Below are 27,295 nucleotides of genomic sequence, written 5' to 3'. Positions count from 1 at the left end.
GCAGTAAGGCCACACAGGCCAGCAACCCCTTACATCTGGTTACTGGGACTACAGTTGCTACACTGCTACAGTTACCGCACAACACTACTACAAGTATAAAGTCAAGTGAAGTACTCCTTGACAATTTATTTTATACATTCTCCAAAAATAAAATATCAACGATGCTAATACTAAGCAAAACCAATATATGTTGCATTTTCCAGCAACCCTTAAAACTGACTTCAGCACCCCCTGGGGTGCTAGCACCCCAGGTTAAGAAATACTGTCATTCTAAGGCACAGGCTCAAAGAGAAGTTTTTATAACCCAAGTTAAGAGAAGTGCTGAGTGCTCAATGTATACCTACAAATGCATTGCAGGCCAACCATCAAGAAATTAAACTATAGTAGTTTAAAGGATTTGGCAACTTGTAACACTTTCCTCAGCATTATTACAGACAAGCTCTCTCAGTGCCCACCACCTGATTCAAACAACAATGTACAAAACCTAGATGCAGAGTGGCTGAACATTAAGACACTGCTCCAAAGTACTGCAAAAGATACCCTAGGCTTCACTTGCCACTGTAAAGACTGACTGGATGAAAATGCTGAGGGCATGCCTGACCTTCATGCAATGAAGAATAGAGCACATGAAAACTGGTTGGCTCATCCTAGCTACTTAACCCAAAATACTGAATTCAAGAATCTCGGGAATGCAACCCACAGAAAACTGCATGACATGAAGAACAAATGGTGGACTGAGCAAGCAAAAGAGATGCAAAGACTGGCTGATATTAACAACAAACATGGGTCCAACAAATCCATTAAAACCATCTATGGGCCAACCAAACATAACTTATACCCTGCTCAGTCAGCCGAAGGAGAGCTCATGAAAGACATGTAAACAATCCTAAAAAAAATGGGCACATCACTAAAATACTTTACTGAATCGAAGAAACCTTGTGGAGCACAATATCCTTCATGACATCCCAAATCCTCCTCAAGCAGCAAATCTCGATATCCTGCATACACATGGAGAAACTGATCGACTCATTTGATCTCTATAAAATAATAAAGGCCCTGGCCTTCATGGCATAATTTGAATGATCAAAGAGGATACCCAGTTACTTCACCAGTGCCTCCACACCAACCATCTAGAACCAAAAACAAATTCCATCTGAATGGCTTAGTTCTGATATTGTAACCATCTACAAGAAGAAAAGGGGCCACTCAAACTGTGACAGCAGCAGGCGTATGTCCCTCCTAGTGAATGCTGGCTAAATACTAGTCAAAATAATGTTATTTAGACTGACAAAATATTTGACTGAGTCAACACTTCTTGAAATGCAATGTGGATTTCAGAAAGATCGAAATACCTGTGATATGATCTTTGTTGCCCAACAGATACAAGAGAACAAATGTCAATAAAACAAAAATAATATTTCCTCAGAGAAACAATGCAGCAGAGCTTCTTGCATTTCAGATAAATGGTGAAAATGCAAAACAGGCTGAGAATTTTATCTACAGTAGAAGCGTGCTCACAGAGAAACATAACAATGATGCTGAATTCCATGTATGAAGGAACAGTGCATCAGCGTCTTTTGGGCGTCTCAAATCCAGAGTTTTTGAAAACACCAACTTGAAAACTGGAATGAGGGTATCAGTATATACAACTGTATGCCTCTTCACCCTTTCATACATTGCTAAATCCTAGGCCTTACCAGCGTCACATGAAACAGCTTGAGTCTTTTCACATCCAATACTTACTGTGCATCCTAGGATTCACATGAGAAGATAAAGCCCCTCACTCATAAATTCTCCAGTGGGCAACGTTAACCAGTATAGAAACTATCTTGGCAAAAAAAAAAAAAAAAAAACAGCTAAGATGAGTTGGAAACATGTTCTGAGCACTGCCTTCCCTGCCTGGTTTCATATGGCCAGCTCCCTGCAGGATGTCAGAAGCACAACTCTGAAGAAATGCAATATCATACCAAAAAACCTTGAAACCGATGCTTCTGAGGGAAACAAAGGTGAGCCCTTTGCAGCAAAGGAACCATTCATCTCGAAGAAGCTTGGAACCTGGCCAGAGAAGAGCGTGGACAACAGAGGCACAACCAAAACAGACTTCCCTCAGCAAACCCTGGCCTGACATACCGACTGTGTGGTAAAGTTTGTGGATCCAGAATTGGTCTGCACATTCACACACGTTAGCACCAAAGACTGACAAACACACGATGTTGGTGAGTATTACAGCAGTTGCCATCTCCTTCTGTTGTAGAAGGACAGCCTTAAGTAAAGTAAATAAGTGTGAGTGTGTGTGTGTGTGTGTGTACTCTACAGTCCACTATAATTAGTATCAGTTTACAGAGCTTTTCTTAGTCTTTTGAGACAAAGCCACATTGTGATAACTGTTTAAAGGATTATTTTTCTCACTGCAATAATGGGAGTTCATTGTGTAAGTCATTCAAGTAAATATCATCTGCATGATGACTTCTTTGTTCGTAGGGCCTCTAGATTCCAACCTGATAACTGTCGGGTAGTAGCAAAGTTATAACAACTGCATGGTACTGTTTACTACCTCACGTGCTTTCCAAAAATGGGCATGCTTCAACAAACATTGCTTCCTCAGGATGAAGTTCAGCCAGTATCACGACCATCATATCTTTTCCTGAGCAAGTTTTGCTCCTTAGAAGTTGCTATAATTTTGCTTAACCCACCACATGCCAGTGCTGTTTTAAAACGGTCAGACACAACATTGCAGCCAGTGCCAGTGCCGTTTTAAAACGGCTTAAATTTCAAAAATTCATTGTGACCAAATTTTTCAAGCTATGTGCACAAAAATTTGTGTGCTTTTAGGGCAACCCTTCCTCTACTTGCCTTCAGGCAGCCAGGCCCATACACCCATGCACTTCTCCCTCACACTCGCACAGCCTCACTCTGCTTGCTTCAGTCAAACAGTGCAGTGATGTCTCGCGGCGGTCTCTCTGACGAGGAGATTCATGAGCTCCTGAAGGTCCTTTACACTGGGGAAAGTGATGTGGAGGATGACAACATGCAGGATAAAGACTATGTCCAGCCTGAGGAGGAAAGTAGTAGTGATGACGAAATTCTCTCACCATGAAAATCAAGGTATGTGGTCTACACTAGGGCAACACGTAGTAGGAGGCCACCTGCACATCGTCATCTTGCATGTCATGATGATGAGACGGAAGGGAAGGGGGAAGGTTGTCCAGCAGTTCAGGGACCGTTGGGGAACCCTAGGATTTCCCAACATGGGGAGGAAAATGTGAGGAGGAAGAGGGGCCGATATGAGAAAATTCCATTGTTGGGGCAGAGTGAATCATCTCGCCCGCACTCTCCCTCACCCTCACGTGACCCAGCTCAGCCCAGCACCTCCAGACAAAGTCTTCCCGCCTTCCCCACACCCAGCACCTCACGTGAAACTCCTTCCCCATTCCCCACACTTCCCCATGCTTCCCCACAGCCCGAGGATGATGGAGGTGATGATGATGAGGAGGATGAGGAAACAATGTGGGAGTGGGAGGACGGGAGTGACTTTATCCCCCACATTCACTCATTCACCCACGAAAATCAGGCCGGGTGTATTGTTCCTGAACTAAACCATAGTCCAAGTAGGCTTGACTTTTTTAGGAACTACTTCCCTGTTGATTTTGTGTTGATAATTGTTGCGCTAACAAAAGCCTTTGCAGCATTTGAGCATGGAGGAATGACACAAACACCACACAGCCGATTGTTTGAGCCTGACGTGACCCTGAATGAAATGTATGTGTTCCTAGTGCTTGTGCTTTTGATGGGGATATTAAAAAAAAATCAGCTTCCTTCCTATTGGACTGTTGATCCAGTAATGGCGACACCATTTTTTGGCAAGGTGATGGTACATCCTGAGCCGCCTACATTTTTTTGACACCCTTGACCCAGCTAACGCAAACAACATGGACAGGAGGAGGAGGATACGTCTAGTTTTTGATCATCTTCGAGAGAAATTCAGTACCTCCTTCTCTCCATACTGAGACGTCGTCATAGAGGAGAGTCTCGTGCAGTGGAGAGGTCATATTGCTTTCCGGCAGTATATCCCCAGCAAAAGACACAGATTTGGCTTTAAAATCTTCGTGATGTGCAACTGTAAGGCTAGGTATGTGCAGGACTTAGTCCTGTACACAGGTGTTCAGACAGACATCATAGAAGATAGACACTTCGGACTCTCTGGGGCTGTGGTAAAAAACGATGATTGAGGAATACCTTCATCGTGGGCACGTCCACTATGTGGATAATTGGTACACAAGCTCCTTTCTCGCCACGTACCTTCACCTGCAGGAAACTGGTCTGTGCTGCACCGTAAAGAAGAACTGTCAGCACATGGTGAAGGTGGGGAGGAAGCTTCAGAAAAAAGAGGTTGTTTTTTACAAGGCCAATAATATCCTTGCACGAGCATGGCACCACAACTCCGAAGTCTTCCTCCTCTCGTCTGTTCATCGGCCCCTTGTACACCACAGACAGTATAGATTACTGTTCAGGGCAGAAGGGCGGTGTCACGTTTGAAAACCAGAACCTGTCTTAGCCTACAATGTAAATATGCGACAGGTGGATCAATTGGACGCCATGATTTTCAACGTGGACTGTGCCAGGCCCACGATGAAGTGGTATAAGAAATTATTCTTCCAGCTCCTTGACATCATCGTCCTCAATGCTCACTATCTCCATGCACATACCACTGGCATCCAGGAGACCTTCGAGGGCTATATTCGTGAGCTGGTGCTGGAGATAGTGGAGGAATATGGGGAAGATAGAAGTGCTGCTCGCCACCGCCACACCACCACCACACCCATCTGCCTCACCACTAGACATTTCCCCAGGATCATCTCTCCAAGTGCAACATGTCAAAATCCCTAGAGGAGGTGTCACGTGTGAGCAAACAGCACTGTAAGGCCACGTACTCAGCGGAAGGACTCAAGGTATGTGTGTGCAGAGTGTGACATAGGACTATGTACAATATATTCCTATGCTTTGAGGAATACCACACTCTCAAGCAAACTATTGAGTAACAATAGTGTGGTAATCACGAACGATATAAAGACACTCAAAACGTGTTGTAAGTACAGAAAAAGATGCTCAGAAAATGTTATAAGTACTGCATACAGTGAAGGCACGTTGTAAAAATTTTCTCGTACATGTATGGACTGAACATAGTGGAGTAAAGTTTTACATATGTTCTCGTAAATGTTAGACGATGTATTCATAATGAGACGTGCAAAAGTACCCTTATAATGTCTGTGTATACTGAAGGCATGTTGTAAATAATTTATTGTGAGTGAAATGGCTATACATTGTGGAGTCAAGTTGCGCATATTTTCTCGTAACTGTAAGACAATGCATTCACAATGATACGTATAGTGTAGCAGCAATAAGTGATTTATTTGTGAAAAAAAAGATGCTTTCTTTATAACTAATTTTTTTTTTTTTTTTTGTGAGTGTGAAGTGGACAGAAAAGTGTACAGAACATTCCTATACCTTCCCTGAGTCACGTTGGTGAGAATACCTGAGTTTGCCTTGCATAGAAAAAGGGTTTTCTCTCACCTCTGCTGGTGATTCCTCGCATGCACACACTTGCAGGTGTGCAAGTGAAAAACGCACTTCTGACCTCCAGTGAGTTTTTTTATGGTCATATTCGTTTTTGTGTCACATCGGAAAATTGGCCGGCAAGGGGGTACACATATGGCTAAAATTGTCCGGCAACAGCAGGTTAAGGGATGCCTACTGTAGTAATGCAGAAATTTATCAAGTGCTCCTCAAAAATGCAATATATATATATATATATACACACACACACAAGTAATCCCTTCACTATCCGATGTAACAGAGCCAAAGACATGTCTGGAAAGTGGTCCTGTCCGGAAAGTGGGCCCCAGCCTCCTGGACTTGTACTTATGGACCCTAACCTAGCCTGACTCAAAAAACATCTGTACAACTCACTACTGGACATGCATAGCACCTATTTAAACCTATTTAACCCCTTAACCGCAGGGCATCACTTTTGTGACGCTTGGGAGCAAGGGATCATACCGCGGGGCGTCACTTTTGTGATTCTGTGTTATTTTGAATTCACCCTGGCTTTCAAGTAGTGGCTTGTATCATCTATCAGTACTGCCAATGTCCAACACTAGTCAGCACTCCTAATCTCATCTGTACTCCCATTCATTGTTGACAATTTAGCCATTTCTCCCCGTTCTTGACTCCCCTCCATACCCCCCCTCCATTACCCTATCCTCTCGCCTGCCCGCCCGTGCTACGCTAAGTAAATCTTCCCTGGAATTTTCCACTGATTTCATCCATTGAAATAAGCCCTATGCCCTATTCTTATACCAAATAATATATGCAAAAAAGAAATAAGGTAAGTAATAGTGCCATACACCTGGAATTGACTAATTATCACCTGGCAACACCTCATGTGCACTCGTTTGCTAATTTTCGCTGTTTATTTCCCCTTGAAATATGCCGTATAATCTATTTTCGTAATAAATATACATATAAGGAGGGAAGAGAGAAGCCTAAGTGATATTTACATTCACCTGGAACTACCTAATTTACAATGTATTGTCTAGATTTCCTGCCAATCATTTCACTGCTATATATTAGCAGCTGTCAAGAGGCTGACATTGGCAGTAATGCATTTCCCTAGGTAGGCCACCCCGGCCCACCCCTATCAGTTCACTGTCATCTTCCAATTTGAAGGTACGTCTGTTTGCTCCTGCTAACTTCAGCCACTTTTCACCCCCATGCAAAGGGCCCTGTGACCTTTACCCCCTACTAAACCTCATGTGGAAAGAGGTAAAGGGCTGACAATTGATAAAAGAGAGGGTACAGAGGGAGTGATTAGTGATGAGCAGTGTGGCTTTAGGAGAGGGAGGGGATGCGTTGATCAGGTGTTTGCTGTGAGACAAGTGTGTGAAAAGTATTTAGCGAAAGGCAAGGATGTGTTTTGGGCATTTATGGATTTAGAGAAAGCGTATGATAGAATTGATAGGGAGGCTTTGTGGACTGTTTTAAGATTGTATGGACTTGATGGTAGGTTACTAAAAGGGGTGAAAAGTTTTTATGTAAATAGTAGAGCGTGTGTAAGAGTGGGAAATGCTGTGAGTGATTGGTTTCCCGTGAGAGTGGGGCTGCGACAGGGATGTGTGATGTCGCCTTGGTTGTTTAATATTTACATGGATGGTGTTGTAAGGGAGGTGAATGCAAGAGTTTTAGGTGGAGGTCTGAGTCTGGTAAATGTTGATGGAGGAGAGTGGAATCTGAAGCAGCTGCTGTTTGCAGATGATACTGCACTGGTGACTGATTCAGAGGAGAGATTGAGACAGTTGGTAGAGGAGTTTGGAAGGGTGTGTGAAAGGAGGAAATTGAAAGTAAATGAGAATAAGAGTAAAGTGATGAAGTGTACGAGGTTGATAGATGGTAGGGGGATGAATATAGTTTTGAATGGTGAGTTGCTTGAGGAGGTAGATTGTTTTAAATATCTAGGGTCACATGTTGCTGTGGATGGAAGAATAGATGCAGAAGTGAAGTTTAGAATAAATGAAGTAGGAAAGGTGCTGGGAGGAATGAAAAAAGTGTTTAAATGTCGTTCGCTTAGAATGGATGTAAAGAGAAGGCTGTATGAGGGTGTTGTGGTACCGACTGCATTATATGGGGCTGAAACATGGAATATGGGTGTAGCAGAGAGGAAAAGTTTGAATGTAATGGAGATGAGATGTCTGAGGAGTATGTGTGGAGTGACGCGTATGGATCGAGTGCGAAATGATGAAGTGCGAAGGAGAACTGGAGTTGTTCGGGAGATGGCTGGTAGAGTTGAGCAGAGGGTGTTGCAATGGTTTGGGCATATGGAGAGAATGGATAATGAGCGATTGGTGAAAAAGATAACTAGATCTGATGTGAGAGGTGTAAGACTGAGAGGAAGACCACGAATAGGATGGATGGACAGTGTGAAGAGAGCGCTGGATGCGAGAGGGATGTCTGTTGAGCAAGGAAGAGTGGCTGTGCGTGACAGAAATAAATGGAGAGAAATTGTGAATGAATAAGTGATGACGCAGCCCTGAGGGGATATTCTCCCGCTTTTGGTCTGATCAGCTAGTCAGGTCAGGTGCGGGTAAGGGGATGGGTCTGTTATGATGTGGCAGGGGTAAACCAGTTCTGCTGTCGGGCCCTGCTGTGGATGTCACTGATTGCATTGCGCAGTTGACCCTTGTGCGTTGTGATGCAGTGAGGATCTGTCCGTTCTCCCCTTTGGGGCTAAGATGCGAATAAATGTGTTTGAATGGATGAGTAAATGGAGAGTGAGTCGTCCTGTCTCGGCTACCTCCCTTTCCTTGGGGGAAGCAGCCTAGGTATATAGATAGATAGATAGAAAACAGTGCAAGTGGAAGTAATGAATGTAAATATACGTGAACAGTGGAAAATAGTTTTATAAGTTACTTGAAGTGACAGTGCATAACACAGTGTAAATAAAACAGAAATGTAAATAGCATAAATAAAATAGAGAACGTAAATAGAAATGTAAATGAGTAGTATTATAAGAATACGAGTATATACCCTAGGAGTAATGAAAGTGAAAGTTTCACTCTAGCATGTATGAATACTATGAGTTATGAGAGTGAAGGTGAAAGTGACATTCACTCTCAATGCTAGTATACAGGATGAGAAAGTGAATGCTACGTATTTTAATGAAAGAAATTGAATCCCTACAGTGACAATAAACTACTATGACTGAAGGAAACTTATGGACAAAGACTGTAGATATATACAAGTGATATATAGTAACAGGAATATAAACTGTGAGTGTTTTTATGAATAATAGACAACACTAGCAGTGAACGATCGGAAGTGGGATGGTCATACGCCCTCGTAATTTCATTGCTTTCACAGTGTTTTTTGGGGGGAGTATGGATTCCAAACTATTTGAGAATCAGAGATTAGTGTTTCTAGTGATAATATCAGGCTGTGGTAATCATATTACGAGTTGTCAGGAAGTATAAAGTGGAGACTTCGTTACCCAACTTCAGAAGTCTTCATAAGTCCTACGGTACTCGACGAAGGCTCAACAAACACCCAAGGAGAAAACTGAAGGTATGTGCCATAAGTATATGTGATTTTAATATTCTAGGACTAATAACTGATTTTTGGCAAATATTTTTAGAGAGTCTGTCGGAGCGCGAATATGCCTGGGGGAGCCGCAAGTCAAAGCAAAACAAGCCCGTGGTGTAAGGGTTAAGGCCCTTTTCACACCAATAATGGACATAAAGTTTGAATAAATGAAAAGTAACAAAAGAATGAGGAATTAGAAGTGACTGTACCTCAGCCAGGATACTTACAGCACATCTGTGGCCACCTTCTCTAAGGCTTTCTCAGTGGTGAAAACGCCCTTGAAGCACATACAGTAATCCAGTGTTGTGCTGCACTTAATTCTTTGCACTATGAGATATAATTGTTTAACACTGCACATTGTTCTTAACTGCACCATTCCAATTTCAACTGCCAGTTTCAGCTGCCAATTTGCACTCCACAGTTAATCCTTTGCACTCTAAATTCTAATTTCTTAACACTGCACAACACTGCAAATTCCCATGTCGTGTAGTGGCAAAGTATTGCAGTTTATTCACTGTTTATTCACAAAAAATTAGCACGTGTGGCATCCACTACGATAAGCATCTACTCACGATCAAAGTTAGGCAGTACCCGTTGGGAGTGTTGGTGACAGGGACACAGAGTTGCCAGATCGGAACGGCCACATTACCAGAATCCTCAATTTTCATTACCAAATTTTACTCTTCATTACCAAATTCATAAAGCTAGCATTTATTTTTCACCAATTATATATACAGGTGCAAATGCATGTAATCACTCTCCTTATAATTAACAGCATGTTGATTATTATCACGCTATGTAGGCTAGCAGATTAATCAGAGAGAGCAAACAATCCACCATCTCCATCCTGTGTATCCTCATACATGTGAAAAATCCGTTTGGTAATGCATTATTCTGATTCATTACCAAACGAATTTTTCATTATCAAATTGGCCCACATTTGGTAATGAAAAATACCAAATGGCAACCCTGACAGGGGAGGGGGGGAGGGGGGAGGAAGGAAAGGGTGAAGGGGCCGTGGTGTAAGCAGCTGTTTGGCGCCACGCAGCAATTTCAAATTACTGGTGGGAAAGAATTTGGATTTGGGGGGGAATTTTTTTCTTTTTTTGGCCATTTTTGGATTCCGAAGTTCCAGGCCCACAATGTCCGGTAAGTAGGGTGCCCGGAAAGTGGGCGTCTGGATAGTATGGGGATTGCTGTATATATATATATATATATATATATATATATATATATATATATATATATTTATGTTCTGTTTATATATATATACAGTATATATTGTATATATATATATATGAACCTCTGTGGTACAGTGGTAAAGTGTGTGTTTTCATACACTGAAGAAAGAGGGTTCACGCCCCACCAGGGTAATAAAGTTTGGGAGTGTTCCTTTGGCCACGTACTGTTTAGCGGACATAAGGGGTGCTGTGGTTGAACCAGTGTTGCATACAATAAAAAGTATGCTTGCACCCAGTCGGCTTGCACGGGCCAATTACACTTCGTTGACAAACTACATATACATCCAAAGCCACTCCAACACTACAAATACACTTACAAGCACTTCCCACCCTACATACAATCTCTAGCAGACAGCCGTAGCCACTTGGTTGAGTTACATTGGCTGTATCGTCCCCACTTCGGTCGGGATAGGCTGGTCCAGCAGTGGACACTCAAATGGCTGATGAAATGAGATGAGATATCTATATCTATATCTGTCTATGTATTTTATCTATCTGTCTATCTATCTACCTATCTATCTAGCTCTCTCTCTTTATATATATATATATATATATATATATATATATATATATATATATATATATATATCTATATATATATATATATATATATATATATATATATATATATATATATATATATATATATATATATATATATATATATATATATATATATATATATATATATATATATAGATATATATATATATATATATATATATATATATATATATATATATATGTATATATACGGTAAGCACTCGTAGGACGCGAGCTTATGAGCGGCAGACGAGGTCACGTACTAGGAATTTGCGTACTGTGAATACATAAACGTATGGGAAAAATTACGTATGGGCAGCACCCTCCTTCATTGGTAACCCTCCAGACTCTTTCAGTTCTAAGTATTGTGCTGTACAGGGAAATTAAGAATATTACCTAAGATAAAGTAAACCAAGATTATGGCTTTACGAAATCAACAAGGATATGGCATAACTAAACCAACAAGACTATCGCTGCTCACCTTAACCCAAGAAGGCAACAGGTTTGATGGACGTAAGAAGGAGATCCAAGGCAGGGTGAGGCACCTACCGTGCACCTCCTACACCACCTGCCACACCACCCGACACACAACCTTCCTAACCATTCTCATCACCAACATTTTCGATACTTTCACTAGCTAATGCACTCACTTCGTTCATAAACCCTTCGAAGTCTATTTCTGACACCTCAGACATCGCATCACCCTCTTCATCCTCCCCAGGAAATGGCTCTTCTGATGTTGAAGGGAGAAATTCCTCACTTTCCTCAGGCTGCAGGTAATGGGTGATGAGGATTTGCTTCCTTCTGTTACCCTCCTGGTTGTGCCTGTCTGTGTAGTAGCGGAAGGTTCTGTCCAGTGTAGTCATCACTTCCTCTACTCGCAACTGACAGTGTTTAATGTCCCTGAATTCTTCCTTGAATTTATCTAGGGCACACAGTACCCGGCTGATCCCCATCATCCACAAGTCTCCACTCTCCATCACTGGTGCTGTTGGATGTTCTTGGGGTAACTCCGGATTTGGGCCACTCTTCACTGCCGTCTTGCCTATTACGAGTTCAATTCCAGTACTGTTTAAAAAATACACTAAAATTTGATAAAAAATAAGTCCTCGTATGCTATGCGATGCGGATACTGTGAACTCGTGTACTGTGTGTACTTACTGTATGTATATATATATATATATATATATATATATATATATATATATATATATATATATATACACACACACACACACACGCACACACTCAACTCATAGCGACTAGGTGAAAAATAGATGCTAAATTCAGTTTCCTCCTTGCTCTGTGTAGCTGCTGTTGTATAATTGTACAGTATTCTATATCCAACCACTGTTTTCCTGTACCGTAGCCACAGTTTACTGTCTGTATACCATTTCTATAACCACGATATGAATTTTGAGTATCCACGGGTTTTCAGTGTGGCTAGACATGCTCAAATGCTCATAATTTGTTATTGTTCTCTACTTCTGTCGTACTTAAAAATAATGAAACTTTGGTACTGTTAATCAAAAATTTTAATGGTTTCTTTACTCTTCCATTAAAGAGGAAGTTTCTCTGTGGTCTGTACCAAAAATTAATGTAACTACATACAACGTTTGATGTTATACTAAACCTTATATTTTACAAAAAAAAACAGCTCTGTGTTTGTGTGTGTGTGTGTGTGTGTGTGTGTGTGTGTGTGTGTGTGTGTGTGACTTTGCAATTCATCTTGTGGGGTTGGTGAACAAGGTAAGTGAGTAGGTTGAACGGGCAGGGTGTGTGGACAAGTGGGGTGAGTGAAATGGGTGGATGGAGTGGGTGAGGTTGGTGGGCTTTGTGGGCGAAATTGGTGAAATGTGTGAATTGTGTGGGAGTGGGCTGGCAGGGTGGGTGGTGTGTGATGTGGGCGGAGGAGTTAGGGTGGGCAGAGTGGGGTGGTCCAATGGGTTGGGCACACAGGTGGGATGTGGACGTTGTGCTTGCGTGGGTGGGGGTTTCGCGTGGGTGGATGGGCTTTCTGAGTTGAGGGTTGTGTGATTTTCTCGAGGGCAAGCCAGGAGATGCACTTACTATACTGGGGGAGTGGGTAGGTACATGGGTGGGTTGGTGCATGGAAAAAAGTAGGTCCATTGTGGAAGAGGTATATAGTTTCAGTAGTTCCGTGGTAGGCGTAGGTCCATGTGGGAAAAATGCTCCATGGGGGATACGTCTTGGGGAGAAATACGCCCAAGTACAAACATCTGTTCATTGGGCAGAAAAGGTCAATGGAGGATATACGAGTAGGGGCACGTTTTTCCACATGTTGAGAAAATAGGGCCATGGGGAAGTAGATCCATGGAGAAAAGAGTCCATGGAAAGAAACCAGTTCCATGGTCAAAGTACCACTAGGTGGAACATATTTGAGGGAATATAGGTAACTGGAAGAAAACTGATCATGGAGGATAATAAGTACATGGAAAAAATTGGTCCATGGAATTTAATAGGCCTTTCTGGATAAAAGGTTCATAAAAGTAGATAAAATTGGTAGAAGCAGCATGATAATCAGTCATTTAAACAAATTAATAATTATCAACATTTACGAGCTAGAAAATTATATATCACCCCACCACTTCACACCAGTATGACACCACTTCACCACCACACATACCAGTATGACACCCACCACCACTACACAATACCACACCAAAATTACATTGTCACAACACTACAAATTACCAGAGGTCGCAGCACGTTATTTAAGTTTTTCTTCCAGTTATTTTCATATGATTATCCCATTTGGTTCATACTCTTCCTAAACATTGTGCTTTATATTTTAGTAGTAAAAACAAGTACTTTTCTCATATACTAATACCAATACACCAGTCCTGTATGAGACAGCCCTAGCATGTATTCATTATGGACGGCGGGTGTTAGCGCCGAAGTGGTGACATGTAGAGGTGTATGGTATGTAGGAGGACTGCTGGGCCTTGATAGCAGGCTGTGAAGCCTATGCCCAGAGTCGGACACATAAAAAAAAAAATATCTGTAGGTAAAATCGACAGAGAATACATTTTTTTTTTTTTTTTTAATCTCTAGCGAAATATTTTTTTAGTTACCTCAGTTCTGTTTGTTACATCTTCATCCTCGAGATTTTTTCCCATCAGTATCATTTATATCCATTCTTCAAAATGCAACAGTGCACAGTATAATAGAACACAACATTCATATTTTTTAAAACACCAAAGTATACATGCTGACAGCATGATTCGTAGTAACATTTCAAACCTTAGTTTCTTCAGTTCTGTTTGACAGATACAGTAATCATCCATCTTGCTTTATATATATATATATATATATATATATATATATATATATATATATATATATATATATATATATATATATATATATTGCACGGAATCGTACTTGTGACTGAGCAATTAAAAAAAAGACATCACCAACCTATAGGTAAAATCCCACAAAGAGCAAAATGGTGTAAAATGGTGGACATGTCAGGTAGCTCCATCTCAGCCAGGCTCAGTTGTTCCATAAAAAACTTGATTTAGAACATGAGTGTGATTACACTGCAGGACTGTGGATGAGAGATGTATTGCTGAATTATTATACGTGACCTTCGCTGGTTCCTGTTATTTATCATATGTGACATATGTGGACTCAATTGGTCCAGCAAAACAGTTCATCCAGCAAGACTCTGGTACAAAAGGTGCTGGAAAACTGGTGCTGTACTTACATACATATATATATATATATATATATATATATATATATATATATGTGTGTGTGTGTGTGTGTGTGTTTACATATATAATTTCAGAAATCATGTGAAAAGGTTATTTGAACCCTTATAGTAATTAAAAATACATCATTACTCGGACAGCCACTCAGCTGTCAGCTCCAAAAGCTTAAGGCTCTTGTCAGAAGAGATCAAACAGACTTTATTCTCTCTGTCGAGCCATAATTCATCACAGGAGACACATCATATGGAGAACATGGGTCATCCTGGCTCCCCTCTTCTCCTATGATTCCTTGCCATACTCCCTCCCCTCCTCTCTAGAGACCCTACTCCTTTCCAACGATGTCTTTCCTGGATGAATGTTATGTGTGTGTGTGTGTGTGTGTGTGTGTTTCTTGGATTTTACTCAGTGTAAACAGTGTACGATGGTGATGTCAATAAACAGCTTTTTACAGTGACGTTAGAAAATATCGTGTTCCAGTGCCACGTAAGCAGCAGGTGATGTGCGAAGAAAGTGAGGAAGAATGACGTGTAAAAGCCTTGGCCACAACTAAAAGTTGCCAATTCTCAACCTATAACTTGACTGAATACATGAAAAGTCGGTCACCTGAACTACTTCCTTTTATGTGCTTCGGATACCACTGTCGTCACAAGTAAAATATTATTAACATATTTATTCACTACAGTAAAAGAAAAGACGCTCCATTATGAGAAGTAAAAGGAAACCACCGAAGTACGTTAGCATACCGTCTTACTTCCGGGACCAACCTTGTTCTTAGCTCAGTCCAACGATGTTCATGCTTTCATTATTTAAAGAAATGAAAATTTAATATCCATTTATCTACGGTATATATGAAAATATTAAAATAATTTGATTGCAAGATGTTGGTAGACCTCCGGTAAAGACCGTATTCAATGACGCCTTCGTCCCACGATTCAGAGGGTAGTCTGCTGCCTAGCAGCCCTAGCTGGAGTGGAAACATTAGCATTACGTCTGATTTCCTGGACCCATATTTTTCTTAGGTCAAACCCCACTTTGACTCCAACTCTTTCCGTACTATTTCAATTTGTGAAAAATTTACATTCATATATATGTATACAAAGTAATATAAAGCAGGTTGAAAGCAGAGTTTAAGTATAGATTAATTTAAGATTGCACCGACCTCACACACCACGAGTCATTCAGCACCCGCACTTTCGGTCGGCTGTTTCGTCTTCCCATATTTTCGGTTTTGAAAAGTATACTTTTTTTTCGTAAGTAACATTCGGTACATTCACTTCAGCATTTGCCAGACGTTGCATTAATCTGGTTGAAAACTACGTGATAGGCGTTTCAGAATAAACATGCAGCGAGACTTGTAATATTATTTGATGAATGCCATCGCACGATTTGTCGTGTTATGCGTTTTAGTATCTGTTCTGCAATATTTTTCTTAGTAAATAATGTCAAGAAAACTGTTATAGTAACTAATGATTACATTACTGGTCACTAATAATTATCATGGAAGGGATTTTAGAAAGTATGCGAGTGTGTGAGCCAGGAAGAGGTGACCGAAATCAACTGAGTTATCAGGTGTGCACAGGCAACTTTTGGGAGTTTGTGACCAAGGCAATTAACGAAAGTGACGATGTAAAATAATGTGTGCTGCAAAGACGTGTGTATATTTATGACTGACGTGTATACTCGTATACTTTACGCCTGTGATGCGTGTTTATAGGACATGTAAAGATTTACTTCTACATAAACAGGGCTTACATATAAGTGGAGAAATGATTTCTTCAGCAATCAGTGTGAATAGAAAATAAGTGCCTGTTTATAAACTGTATTCAAAGAGTAAGAAGTAAGAATAACAGATTTACAGAAAAATATATGTTGAGCACAGTAAGCAGTAAGCATAGAGACAAAAGTGAAATAAGGTGGAAAAAACGGTATATTAGAAAAAGTCTTTATTTGCATTCAGGGACCATTTATTCGTAGGATTATTACCCCCTGCATACCGTCGGACACACTGTCACTCTGGAATGGATGGAAATCACCAACGTACAGGTTCAGGTTTAATTTAGCATGCATCCCGGCTCGGGAAGTGCACTGGGAGGTAGCACGGAAATGCAAGGGCGAGGCTCACAATAACCTGCAGCGGCTGAAGCCACAGCAATCACGCAATCGCAGCCTTTCCGCGTGGCAGAGTTTATCTCAAGTATTCACCTCCATGATCCTCAGTGACCTTACCTAAGGGCCTGAGGAAAATTGCATTGGAAAAAAGTATTGCTGAGTATTTTGGGGGTTTGCTTATTGTTCTTGGTGGGATGGTTGCCGATATATGTGTGGGAATATGATCATTTTCAGTGTTTTCACCAGGAAGATGCGTTACACTGCTCAAACCCTCATAAGAACACTTTATGTAACCAGTTATGAAACTTACTATATATACATACAAAGCTGTCACTGTGAGCCGGTTCTTTTAATTCACAGTACTTGAATTTAAATGTTGTTGCAGAAATATTCTCTTTTATTTTACCACAATAAGTTAAAAGTGGACAGCCCAAATTATACAAATACAGAATATATTGGAACTCTACTGTCTTACATTTGCTTCTTAGTAGGTGGGAACATCAAAGAGTACCTACTGGATTTCATCTTTGCAAATCTGTCAGTTACTTGATCATGATTACTTATATCATGAGCTTACTTTTCAACAGACATACCTGCCAAGTAATAAAGTCTTTCCAGTTTCATGACGCTCCTTAGCCATGTGTACAGCCTTCTCAAAACACTGGAAGATCGCACACAGCTACAGCTGCTGATAGGAATGGTTGGTGCCACTTGAAATAGTTTCTTCAGTGTAGGGAACATATCATCATCCAACAGCCTGTAGACACTAATCATGTCAGGTGTGACAGTGACTCTAGCAACGGGGATCTTTTTTTTTTTTTTCATCCTCCACGATTAGACCCGCAGGTTTTCAAATGAGTCCCCCCTAATGACGCCGCTGGTTATGCTAAGTGGTCACACAAGGTTACTTATGTATGACCTCAGTCATCTCCAAGTACATATCTAGTAATAACCTACTTGTTGCACATTTACTGCAACCCTATGCCTCCGACAGACTTTGCACAGAACTCAAAAACATACTGGTTATACTGGGTTTGTCAAGTAGTTATATAGGGTTAATTCCAGATGAATGCAGATACTATCTATCTCTATCTATCTATTGCCAGACGCCTCAATCCCGTTCGGGGTGGCCACAAAAAATTCGCCTCCACGTCGCCCTGTCCCTCGCCATTTCACTGCCCTGCTCCCAACTCACACCCCCCTCTCTCACATACCTCTCCACCACATCCCTCCATCTCATCCTCGGCCTCCCCCTCCCTCTCCCCCCCCTTCACCTCACTCACATACACTCTCTTCGCCAGTCTTTCAACCTCCATCCTCTCCACATGGCCAAACCACCTCAGTGTATTCCACCTAACACTTCCTACCACATCCACACCACAACGCTCCTTTATATCTTCATTTGTCAGCCTGTCTCTCCATGTGACTCCATAGGCTCCTCTTAACTCATTTTTACTGCTCTCACTCTTGACTTGTGTCCTTCCAACAACGTCCAAGCTTCACTTCCATACGTTAGAGTTCGTAACACAATACTGTCATGTAGTACCTTTTTAACTTCCATGCTCACTTCCCTGTTTCTTATCACTGCTTTCAAGGAACCGGCAACCTTTCTTCCCTGCTGTACTCTTTCAAGCACTTTACCCTCCAAACCTCCATCCTAACTCATCACACCCAAGTACTTAAACGTACTCACATTTTCCAATTCCTCACCATCCAACCTCGCTGTACATTCACTGACTTCACCTCTCTCAAAGAGCATCACTTTACTCTTCCCTACATTCACCTTTAGATTCCGTTTCTTACACCCTCTCCCAAACTCATCCACCAAGCCCTGCAGCTCCCCTTCGTCTTCACTCAACAACACAGTAACATTTGCAAACAACAGAACAGGGAGTTTCCAAGCAGAACCCTCTCTCACCAGGGCCACTCCATCATCCACTACCCTACCTTGTACCCCTTTTATTACCCCATCCATGTACAGATTGAACAACCATGGAGACATGACACATCCCTGTTTCAACCCAACCTTCAAAAAGAAAAATTCACTCAGTTCACCATCCACACGCACTGCAGCCTTAGCACCATCATACATACGCTTCACAACATTCAACAACTTCCCATCTACTCCATATATTCTTAATACTTTCCACAATCCTTGTCTCTCCATCCTGTCATATGCTTTCTCCAAATCCATGAAAGCTGCATACAACTTCTTTCCCTTCTCTAGAAATTTTTCCACTAAAGATCTAAGAATGAATATCTGTTCTACACAGCCTCTTCCCTTCCTAAAGCCTCCCTGTTCTTCTCCAACTAATTCCTCTGTTCTTTCTCTAACTCTGTCAATAAGTTTCCTACCATACACTTTTCCTATTATACTAAGAAGACAAATGCCCCTATGATTACCACACACTTCTTTTTCCCCTTTTCCTTTGTACAAGGGAATAATTACACCTGACATCCAATCCTCCGGGACTCTACCTTCCTCCCAGGCCAATCTGCACATCTTCCACATCCATTCTACTACTATCTCTCCCCCATGCTTCAGCATTTCACCACACACTCTATCAGTTCCTGGGGCTTTCCCCAATTTAACTTCATTGCTTCCACAACTTCTATCCTACTGATTTCTTCCTGTCTTCTCACCTCCTTCCTTCTGCCAGCAATTCCCCAGCCACTTATACTCACATTACTTCCATCCCCTATGTTCAACAATTCCTTAAAGTGTTCACTCAATCTGCTCACTGTTCTCCACTAGTAATCTACCATTTTTATCTTTCACTCCCCTGCTAACTTCACTTCCACCCTGTCTTACTCTCTTCACCTCTTTCCAGAACATTTTCTTACAGTCCCTCCATTTTACACTGAAATTCCTTCCAAATTCCTCATCCACTCTCTTCTTACTCTCTTTTACTAATCTTTTCACCTTTCTCTTTCTTTCTACATATACCTCTCTTCCGCCTCTCAACTTTTTCCACACCCCTATTTCTCATCCATTCATTGTATGCTTTCTTGTTTTGTTCCACAGCTTTTCTCACCTCTTGATTCCACCACGCTGTTCCTTGCACCCCCCTCCGTCTTCTCTTCATCCCACACATCACATCACATCCTGCACATATTCCTTCTGTGAATATCCTGCATACACCTTCCACGTCCCCCATCGCTCCAATTCATATTTGCCCAATCATTCCTCCACTTCTTTCTTATACTCTGCCTTTTTCTCATCCTCTTGTAACCTTTCCACTCTCCTTACAAATTCTCCTTCTTCCCGTCCCTCCTTTCTTTTATTTCTCCATCCTAATTGGACCTTGATTCTGGCCACCACCAAGTAGTGGTCAGAAAGTCCACTCCCCCAACCTCTATATGCTCTTGCATCCATTCCACATTTTTGCATCCTTTCATCCACACACACATAATCAATCACTGCCTTCTTTTCATTCAGTTCACCACCCTCCCTTCTCATCACTCGCCATGAATACCTGTGGATCATCTTGTGCCTGAAGAGGTTATTGGCTATCACCAACCCCCTCCCAGCACAAACGTCCACTAATGCACTGCCATTCTCATCTATCTCAGCAGGCACACCCCACTCACCAACTATTCCATCCACCTTTACATTCCCTACTTTACCATTCATATCACCGATCAAAAACACTCTCTCATTCCTACCAAACTTTTCCATGCACACTTCCACATTTGTCCAGAATTCTTCTCTCACTCCGCTTGCACGATCTTGCGTTGGCACATACACGCACACAATCGCCCACATTTGTATTCCAACTTTCAATCTTACCCACACAATCCTTGACCCAACTGATCCATATTCTCTTATGTTCTTCTTCCATCATTTATTCACAGCTATACACACTCCTTCTTTTGCCCTCTCATTCTCACGTACTCCTGCACATATACCCCATCCATACTCCCATTCTTTCACACTCTCACCTGATTTGGATAAAGGGTTTGGATAAAGGGTTATAGGGCAAAACATACAGCAACCACACCCTCATGGGGAATGACTAGATATTCATTGGTGTTCATAACGGTTCGTATAGCTGAAAAAATCCTTTGTAGGAATAGTTTTTGTATTGGGAATATCTGATAAGTGGGAATTTCAACTTGGATAAAGGGATTTGGTGAATAAATTAAACAACTAGCAGAAGCAAAATTTCGAATATCAGTCATATAGATACAGGGCTTTGACAGTAATTATCATTGTTATTTTTTTTTTTTGAGGGGGGGAGGAGGGGCAAAAAATACCCAGTATAAAACTGTCTTAGTTCATGATTTGGACACTCAGAGCCACTGTTACATCCTCGTCAGACACTTCCATGGGCTCCAACGGCAGAACTTCAGTATAGGAAAGACATCATCCAGTGAATCGTTCCTCATAGGGTAAGCCTTTCAATGTACACAAGATCAGCTCAGGCATCATAATAACAAAGGCTTCTTGCATTCGAAGTCTTTACTTTCCAAGTAATTACTCTGTCTGCTTAGCTAATTTCACAAGTGCCAGAGCTACACTAACTTCACAAGGGCCACAAATAAACTAACTCCTCAACTCTCTCCCTCCATCCTATTTATAACCTTCCTTGCTACTCTAATATTCTAGGTGCTCCTAGCAGCAATGGAGTTCAAAGTCAGCGACATCCAAAATATTCCAGAGCTATTTTTACACGTAGCACTCTAAATGCTTTAGCATACAAACTAAAATTAGATTTGAATTTTACATAATTTAACAACCAATCATCCAAATAAAACATTATAGAGAGAAAGAAAAGAAAAATGAAATAAAAATTAACACAAAACTTTACAAATAGCTCCACTCTCAACACCAGGCTACCTGGCAAGTCTGACTAACAACTAAAAATGCAAGTATTATTCAGAATTTTCCACTACCAACTAGCATTCCTGCTTCTTAACACTACCCCTTCCCTAGTCCTTGCGTCGCCCCGACAAAATTACACAATATTAACAAACATAATCTTTAATTCTAACAAAACAATTATACACAAAATAGTCCTTTAACCTATCAGGTCGTCTTCTAAGCTGCTTTTGACATTGGCCTTGCCCCTCCACACAGTCCTTACTTACTGGAATGACTTGGGCCTCTTCATGATTCATTTCTTCCCAAGGGAAACTGTCACCATCGTCTTGTGCTGCAACTCTTTGGACGTCCTCAGTATCATCAGCTGCAGTTGTCAACGATTCCTTGAGGACATCCCAGCTGTGCTGTCCCGACCCATGGTACTGCCAAAGGCAATTCACCTGTACCCCTGTTTGGCCAGACTTCCTGCCTCCTGAATCCAGTATGTTATGTGTGATAGAAGCTCCTTCACAGTATAGGGTCCATCCCACGGGATCTGCAACTTCGATGACTGTCCCTTCTTCCACTGGGGATTGCACAGCCAACCTTTGTTGTCATCCTTGAAACTCACCTCACTTGCCTTGGCATTTTACTGCCGCTTCATCACTTCACCTGAGAACTTCGGAGCTCCTTGAACTTGATGATGTACCCCAACCAAGCTTTCCTGGAGATGCGTTGCATAGCTGGAGGTGTCTATACACAGCACTTAACCCGTGGCATCCCATCGACGTATGGGTATGTCGCAACGTTTTGTCACAGCTAGACCCGTTGACGTACTGGTACGTCTCGCAATTGCAAGGTTCATAATTTGCACAATTTTCAATTTTTGTGCGTGATTTTTGGTACATAGACACGGGACACCTTCCTCTATTCCTCAACAAGATGCCAGGCAGGGACAATGCCTTACCTCTTATAACCTCCCCACCCCTGCATGCCATTGTCTCGGCAAATCATCTGTTACCAGTGACCTGGCCAATAAAGACATTCAGGGCCAGAGTGATTCCCCAATCGATGACAATGTGGAGGACAAAGTTTACGTAGCATTAGAGAAAGAAACAGTCAGAAATGATGATTAGGTAATGTTGCCAAAAAAGGTCAGGTATGTTGATGAGTTAGTGAGCGAAACAATGCTTATAATGCCTATATTACTGTTCAAAAACCAATATACTCTCGCACTACATATAAATTTGTACCAAATAAATAAATAAATACCGTTTATGAGTGGTGTGGAATAGTTACCCTCCCATAGAACTCGTTTTCTTTGGAGCCAGCCTGATAGAAAACCCAGTAAGGTAAGGAGGTACTGCTACCTGTATCGAGCTATTTCTCTATGAATTTTCGATGTTTCTCACCAAAAGCGGAGGTTTGAGCCAAAAAATTTTTTTTACAAAATTAGTCTTGACTGGGGGGACTCAGTGGTGGAAAATCGGTCGGGACATGATGGGTTAACCAGGTGGTCTTCTCAATAACAGTTCAACTGGCAATCATAACTCGAGGCCCAGCATCAGTTTTGCAGGGGGGGTGTAGTTGGTAGTCTTGTGGGATGCAGATCAATATGCTATTAGCAACGTGGGTAATTTCTGGTCCCATTCCATCTCTCCCTCTTCACAGTACTTGGCCAGTTCGTGTCCCAGGGTCCAATTGAATTTCTTCACCACCCTATCTGACTGTGGCCTTAATGTATTTGTCCTGGTGTTCTTGATTCCCAGTAACATGCTTCACTCACGGAACACAGCAGACTCGAAGTTTCTACCCTGGTGTGAATGTAGCTCTCGTGGCATCCCAAAACAAAAGAAGAATTGGTCAACCAACACATAAGTAACAGTTGCAGCTTCGTGATCTCGGTTGGCATAGGCTTCTGGCCACTTGGTGAAGTAGTCCATGGCAAAACATATACAGTATATACCAGTTTCCCTCTTCAGTGAGTGGCAGAGGTCCTCCAATATCTACTGTGACTCATTCCATCAGAGCACCCACTTGGTGCGCTGAAGAGGGGTGTAAACCACGTTTCTTTGGTCCTTTCTTGGCACACAATAGATCACAGGCCCGACATCACTCTTGAACATCCTGACTCAGGCCAGTCCAACAAGACCTCTGCTGCAGTCGACTTAGAGTTTTCTTCACTACCAGATGCCCATTAATGATCCGGTTATGAAAATCTTCTAAGACATAAGGCCTTGTTTTTTTAGGGACCACCAGCTACCAATACTTGCTGAGGCCATCGGGTGCCTCCCACTGATGCTCCAGTAGTCCACTGTTCAACCGAAGAAGGTCCCATTGACTCCCGTAGCTCTTAGTTGCAGGGCCAAACCTGGAAACCTCTTCCCAAGATGCTAGCAATGAACTCTGCTGAAGCCACTCCAGCACTGGTTGTAAATCTGTATCCTCATCTGCATCCACTTCAGGTCTTCTTTAGCTGAAACTATATTACGGCTTAATTTCTTACTAAGATTTTCTTTCCTACTACACTACTTGAAAACTGGGTCACAAAGCCAACAACTCAGGCTGTCAGCATTGCCATGTTCCGACCCAGGATGGTGCTGCACCTCATAAATGTGCTGGTCCAGCTTCCCGAGCCAGTGTGCCAGTTGTTCTGGATTCTTTAATGTCTTCAGCCACTAGAGTGCTGCATGATCCGTCCTGATGAAGTAAGACCCATATAAGTAGGGATGGCAGAAGTAACAGCCTTTCATCACTGCCAAGAGCTCCTTACGGGTCACCCAGTGGTTCCACACTAGTGGGCTGAGCTTCTTGCTGTAATAAACCGCCACAAACTCTTTGTCATCCTTCTTCTGTTACAGGACTCCACCAATGCCATGGTCACTAGTATCACAGCCCAGGATGAATTGTTGACTCTGATCTGGGTAAGGAAACACTGGAGAGCTTGCCAACACATCCTTGACTTCATCAAAGGCCTTCTGAGTCACTGCAGTCAACATAAACTCTGGATCAGTATGGATGCCGCCCCATCCTACATTGTATCTCGGATACTTCACTTCCATCTGGAACAAGTAATATGTCTTTGGGTTCAGCTTGAGATGCATTGCTTAGATCCTGTTGAACACCTTCGTTAGCCTTCCCAGTTCCTGGTCGATAGTCCACTCAAGCACAATTACATCATAAAGATTGATGACAGCTGTCTGCTAGAGCAGGCCTTCCAGTATTCTATCCATTAGGCACTCAAATTAGCTGGGGCATTACACAGGCCACATGGCATCACACTGAACTGCCACAAGCCCCACCCGTACGAAAAGGCTGTTTTCTCCTTGTCACTTTCTGTGACATTGACCTGGTGATATCCTGCTTTCATGTCTAAAGTGGAGAACCACTTGGCACCTGAATGAGCATCCAATGTGTCATAATGCCTTGCACGGGGTATAGCCCACATCCTTCATTGTCACTTCATTTAGGGCTCGATAATCCACACAGCACCTCACTGGAAAATCCTTCTTCCTGCTGATGCCCAAGGACTGCTTGACTTTTCTATCACTCCTTGACTTTGAAGATTCTCCTTTCACCCTTTCCATTTCTTGCTGTTGATCTGGCACCATCCTTCGAGTGGGCTGTTTAATCAGGTGGTGATCCTGGTGTTGAAACAATTCTCCACCAGATCTGCGCATCCCAGGTCTAGGACTCTGGTGAAAAAGACATCAGGAGACATCAGTAGCAGTTATCTTATCTGCAGCACTTGTGAGTCATCCAGGCACTGGCAATTCCGTGAAAACAGGACTTGAATGTGGTCTGACAGATTCCCATCTTCTTGAAAGTGGTGTGACAGATTCCCATCTTCTTTGGCTACACTTCTTTTACAGGTCTTCTACTGATGCCACTCAGGGTCCACTGCCTGGCACATTCCCATTGCTTCTCCCTCGTTGAGCTTCTGTGCCTCATTGGAGAAATTGGGCACCACATCTGGCACCTCACCTGCACCTGTCTCCACCAGTCTTCCCCATCATCACTCCAGCCTCCATCTTCCACCGTCCATCAGGCTCCACCACCCCTTGACAGCTGTCAAAAGAGCCACTCACCTTACACTAGAGCAATATTTCTGATCTTGGAGATATCACTGTAGTGTGCAGTGCCCTCACGTCACCATCAGAACTGGTATGTCTCAGTTCCTTGATGGGAACCTACTTTCCTCAGACCCTGAGCTTCATGGAGCAGAAGTCCAACTTACATCCCATGGACATCAGCTAGTCCAGACCAAGAAGGCAGGAATCCTCCAGGTTGGCCACATAGACTGGAAGTGCAGCTCTTGCCCTGCCACTTCAGTCCAAACATCTAAGGGTCCCCTCAGTTCTACGTGGTGCTCAGTTATGCCATACGTTTGTTCTGATGACTCAAGCATATACCAGTGACGTAATACTTCAGGCCTCACAAAAGTCTGCTCTGAGGCTGAATCAATCACCATGGAACACCTCTTGCCATCTATTCTTCTGTCTACTTGCACACTGTCAAAGTTCCCTTGCATTTTCTCAATGGGGGTGGGGCTACTTGGGAAAAACCGGCTGGTTATTGCCCTGTAACACCAGCCTTTATTGTACTTGGCTGGTTTGGAGCCTAAAAACTGATGCATTACAATTAAGTCCAGGACTAAGAACTACATTCTGATGTTTCAACCCAGTAACGCTCCCCATAGATGCTTGGGATTCATGACTGTCCATTTTTTACATGTACTCCCTGTACACTAACCTCAGGCTCAGCAGTGCAAGATTTCTCTAATTCTCTCACTGTTTATTTTCAACTGGTTGTCTACATGCTTTCTGCCTTCCATCACATTATTGCTCACTTCATGCTTCTGCTGCTGTAGCTCGGCGTATACTTCGTACTTCAGCTGTTGCTGTTCCTCCTTCATTCTCCCCTGAAAGCATCTAGCGGTCCTTGAATCCTCAGTTGTAACTCGTTCTGTTGCTATTGTAGCGCCTCTTGGAACCGCTCATATTGCTCTTTCTGTTATTCACTTTGTACTTGTAGTTAGTCTCTAAGTTCTTTCTTTAGCTCATTCTTTGTGGCTGTAGTAACTTCATGATTGCAACCAGAGATGCCTCCTCCTGCCTAGCTGGCTTCTAGTCTGTACGTCTTCTTGCTCTATGTCGAATATTTGAGTCGCTGCAGCACTTTTCTATCCTTATGCCTGACACCACTTGCTACGTTCTCGTTCCACACTGCCACGGGTTCCAACAGCAGTAGGTCAGTATACAGCAGGAAAGATGTCCCCCACTGAATTGCTTCTCATAGGATAAGCCTTTCAATATACACAAGATCAACTCAAGCATCATAATAGCACAGGCTTCTGGCATTAATAATTATTATTTTCCAAGTAATTACACTGTCTGCTTCAATAATTTCACAAATGCCAGGGCAACACTGGCTTCACAAGGGTCACAAGTAACCTCACTTCCCTACTCACTCATACCATCCTTTTTATAACCTTCCTTGCTACTCGAACGTTCTAGGTACACCCACGCTCCAAAGTTTCTGTACCCTCCTCGGTGGAAGGAAGTGGAAGTCAGGGTTAGAGAGAGGCCAGACGAACGGACAACCGTGAGTGGTACCGTAGTTTGGAACTGAGCTACGAGGCGAACAGTGAGAAACCTAATGACATTGGGTCCGAAACATTTCCATGCTATTCACCTGACAAACATTATGCGTTCGTAACATACATAGCA

The 27,295-nt window shown here is 42.3% G+C and overlaps 1 protein-coding gene across 1 annotated transcript in view; it reads left to right on the top strand.

The window, feature by feature from the left end:
• Positions 1-4,221: 4,221 nt before the first annotated feature.
• The window catches only part of LOC145412360 (cytochrome P450 3A6-like), a 174,986-nt gene continuing 151,912 nt past the window's right edge, over positions 4,222-27,295 (top strand). Inside the window, exons 1-2 of the mRNA XM_080282248.1 lie at positions 4,222-4,362; positions 4,579-4,761. Of these exons, the coding sequence (XP_080138374.1) occupies positions 4,222-4,362; positions 4,579-4,761 (324 nt within the window). The remainder of the gene's footprint in view (positions 4,363-4,578; positions 4,762-27,295) is intronic.

Source organism: Coenobita brevimanus, chromosome 93, assembly GCF_032717465.1.
Source record: "Coenobita brevimanus isolate Jiangsu-jjx chromosome 93, ASM3271746v2, whole genome shotgun sequence".
NCBI classification, from domain to species: Eukaryota; Metazoa; Arthropoda; class Malacostraca; order Decapoda; family Coenobitidae; genus Coenobita; species Coenobita brevimanus.
The sequence above is the reverse complement of the archived record's forward strand: the minus strand, read 5'-3'. Positions and strand labels throughout refer to the sequence as shown.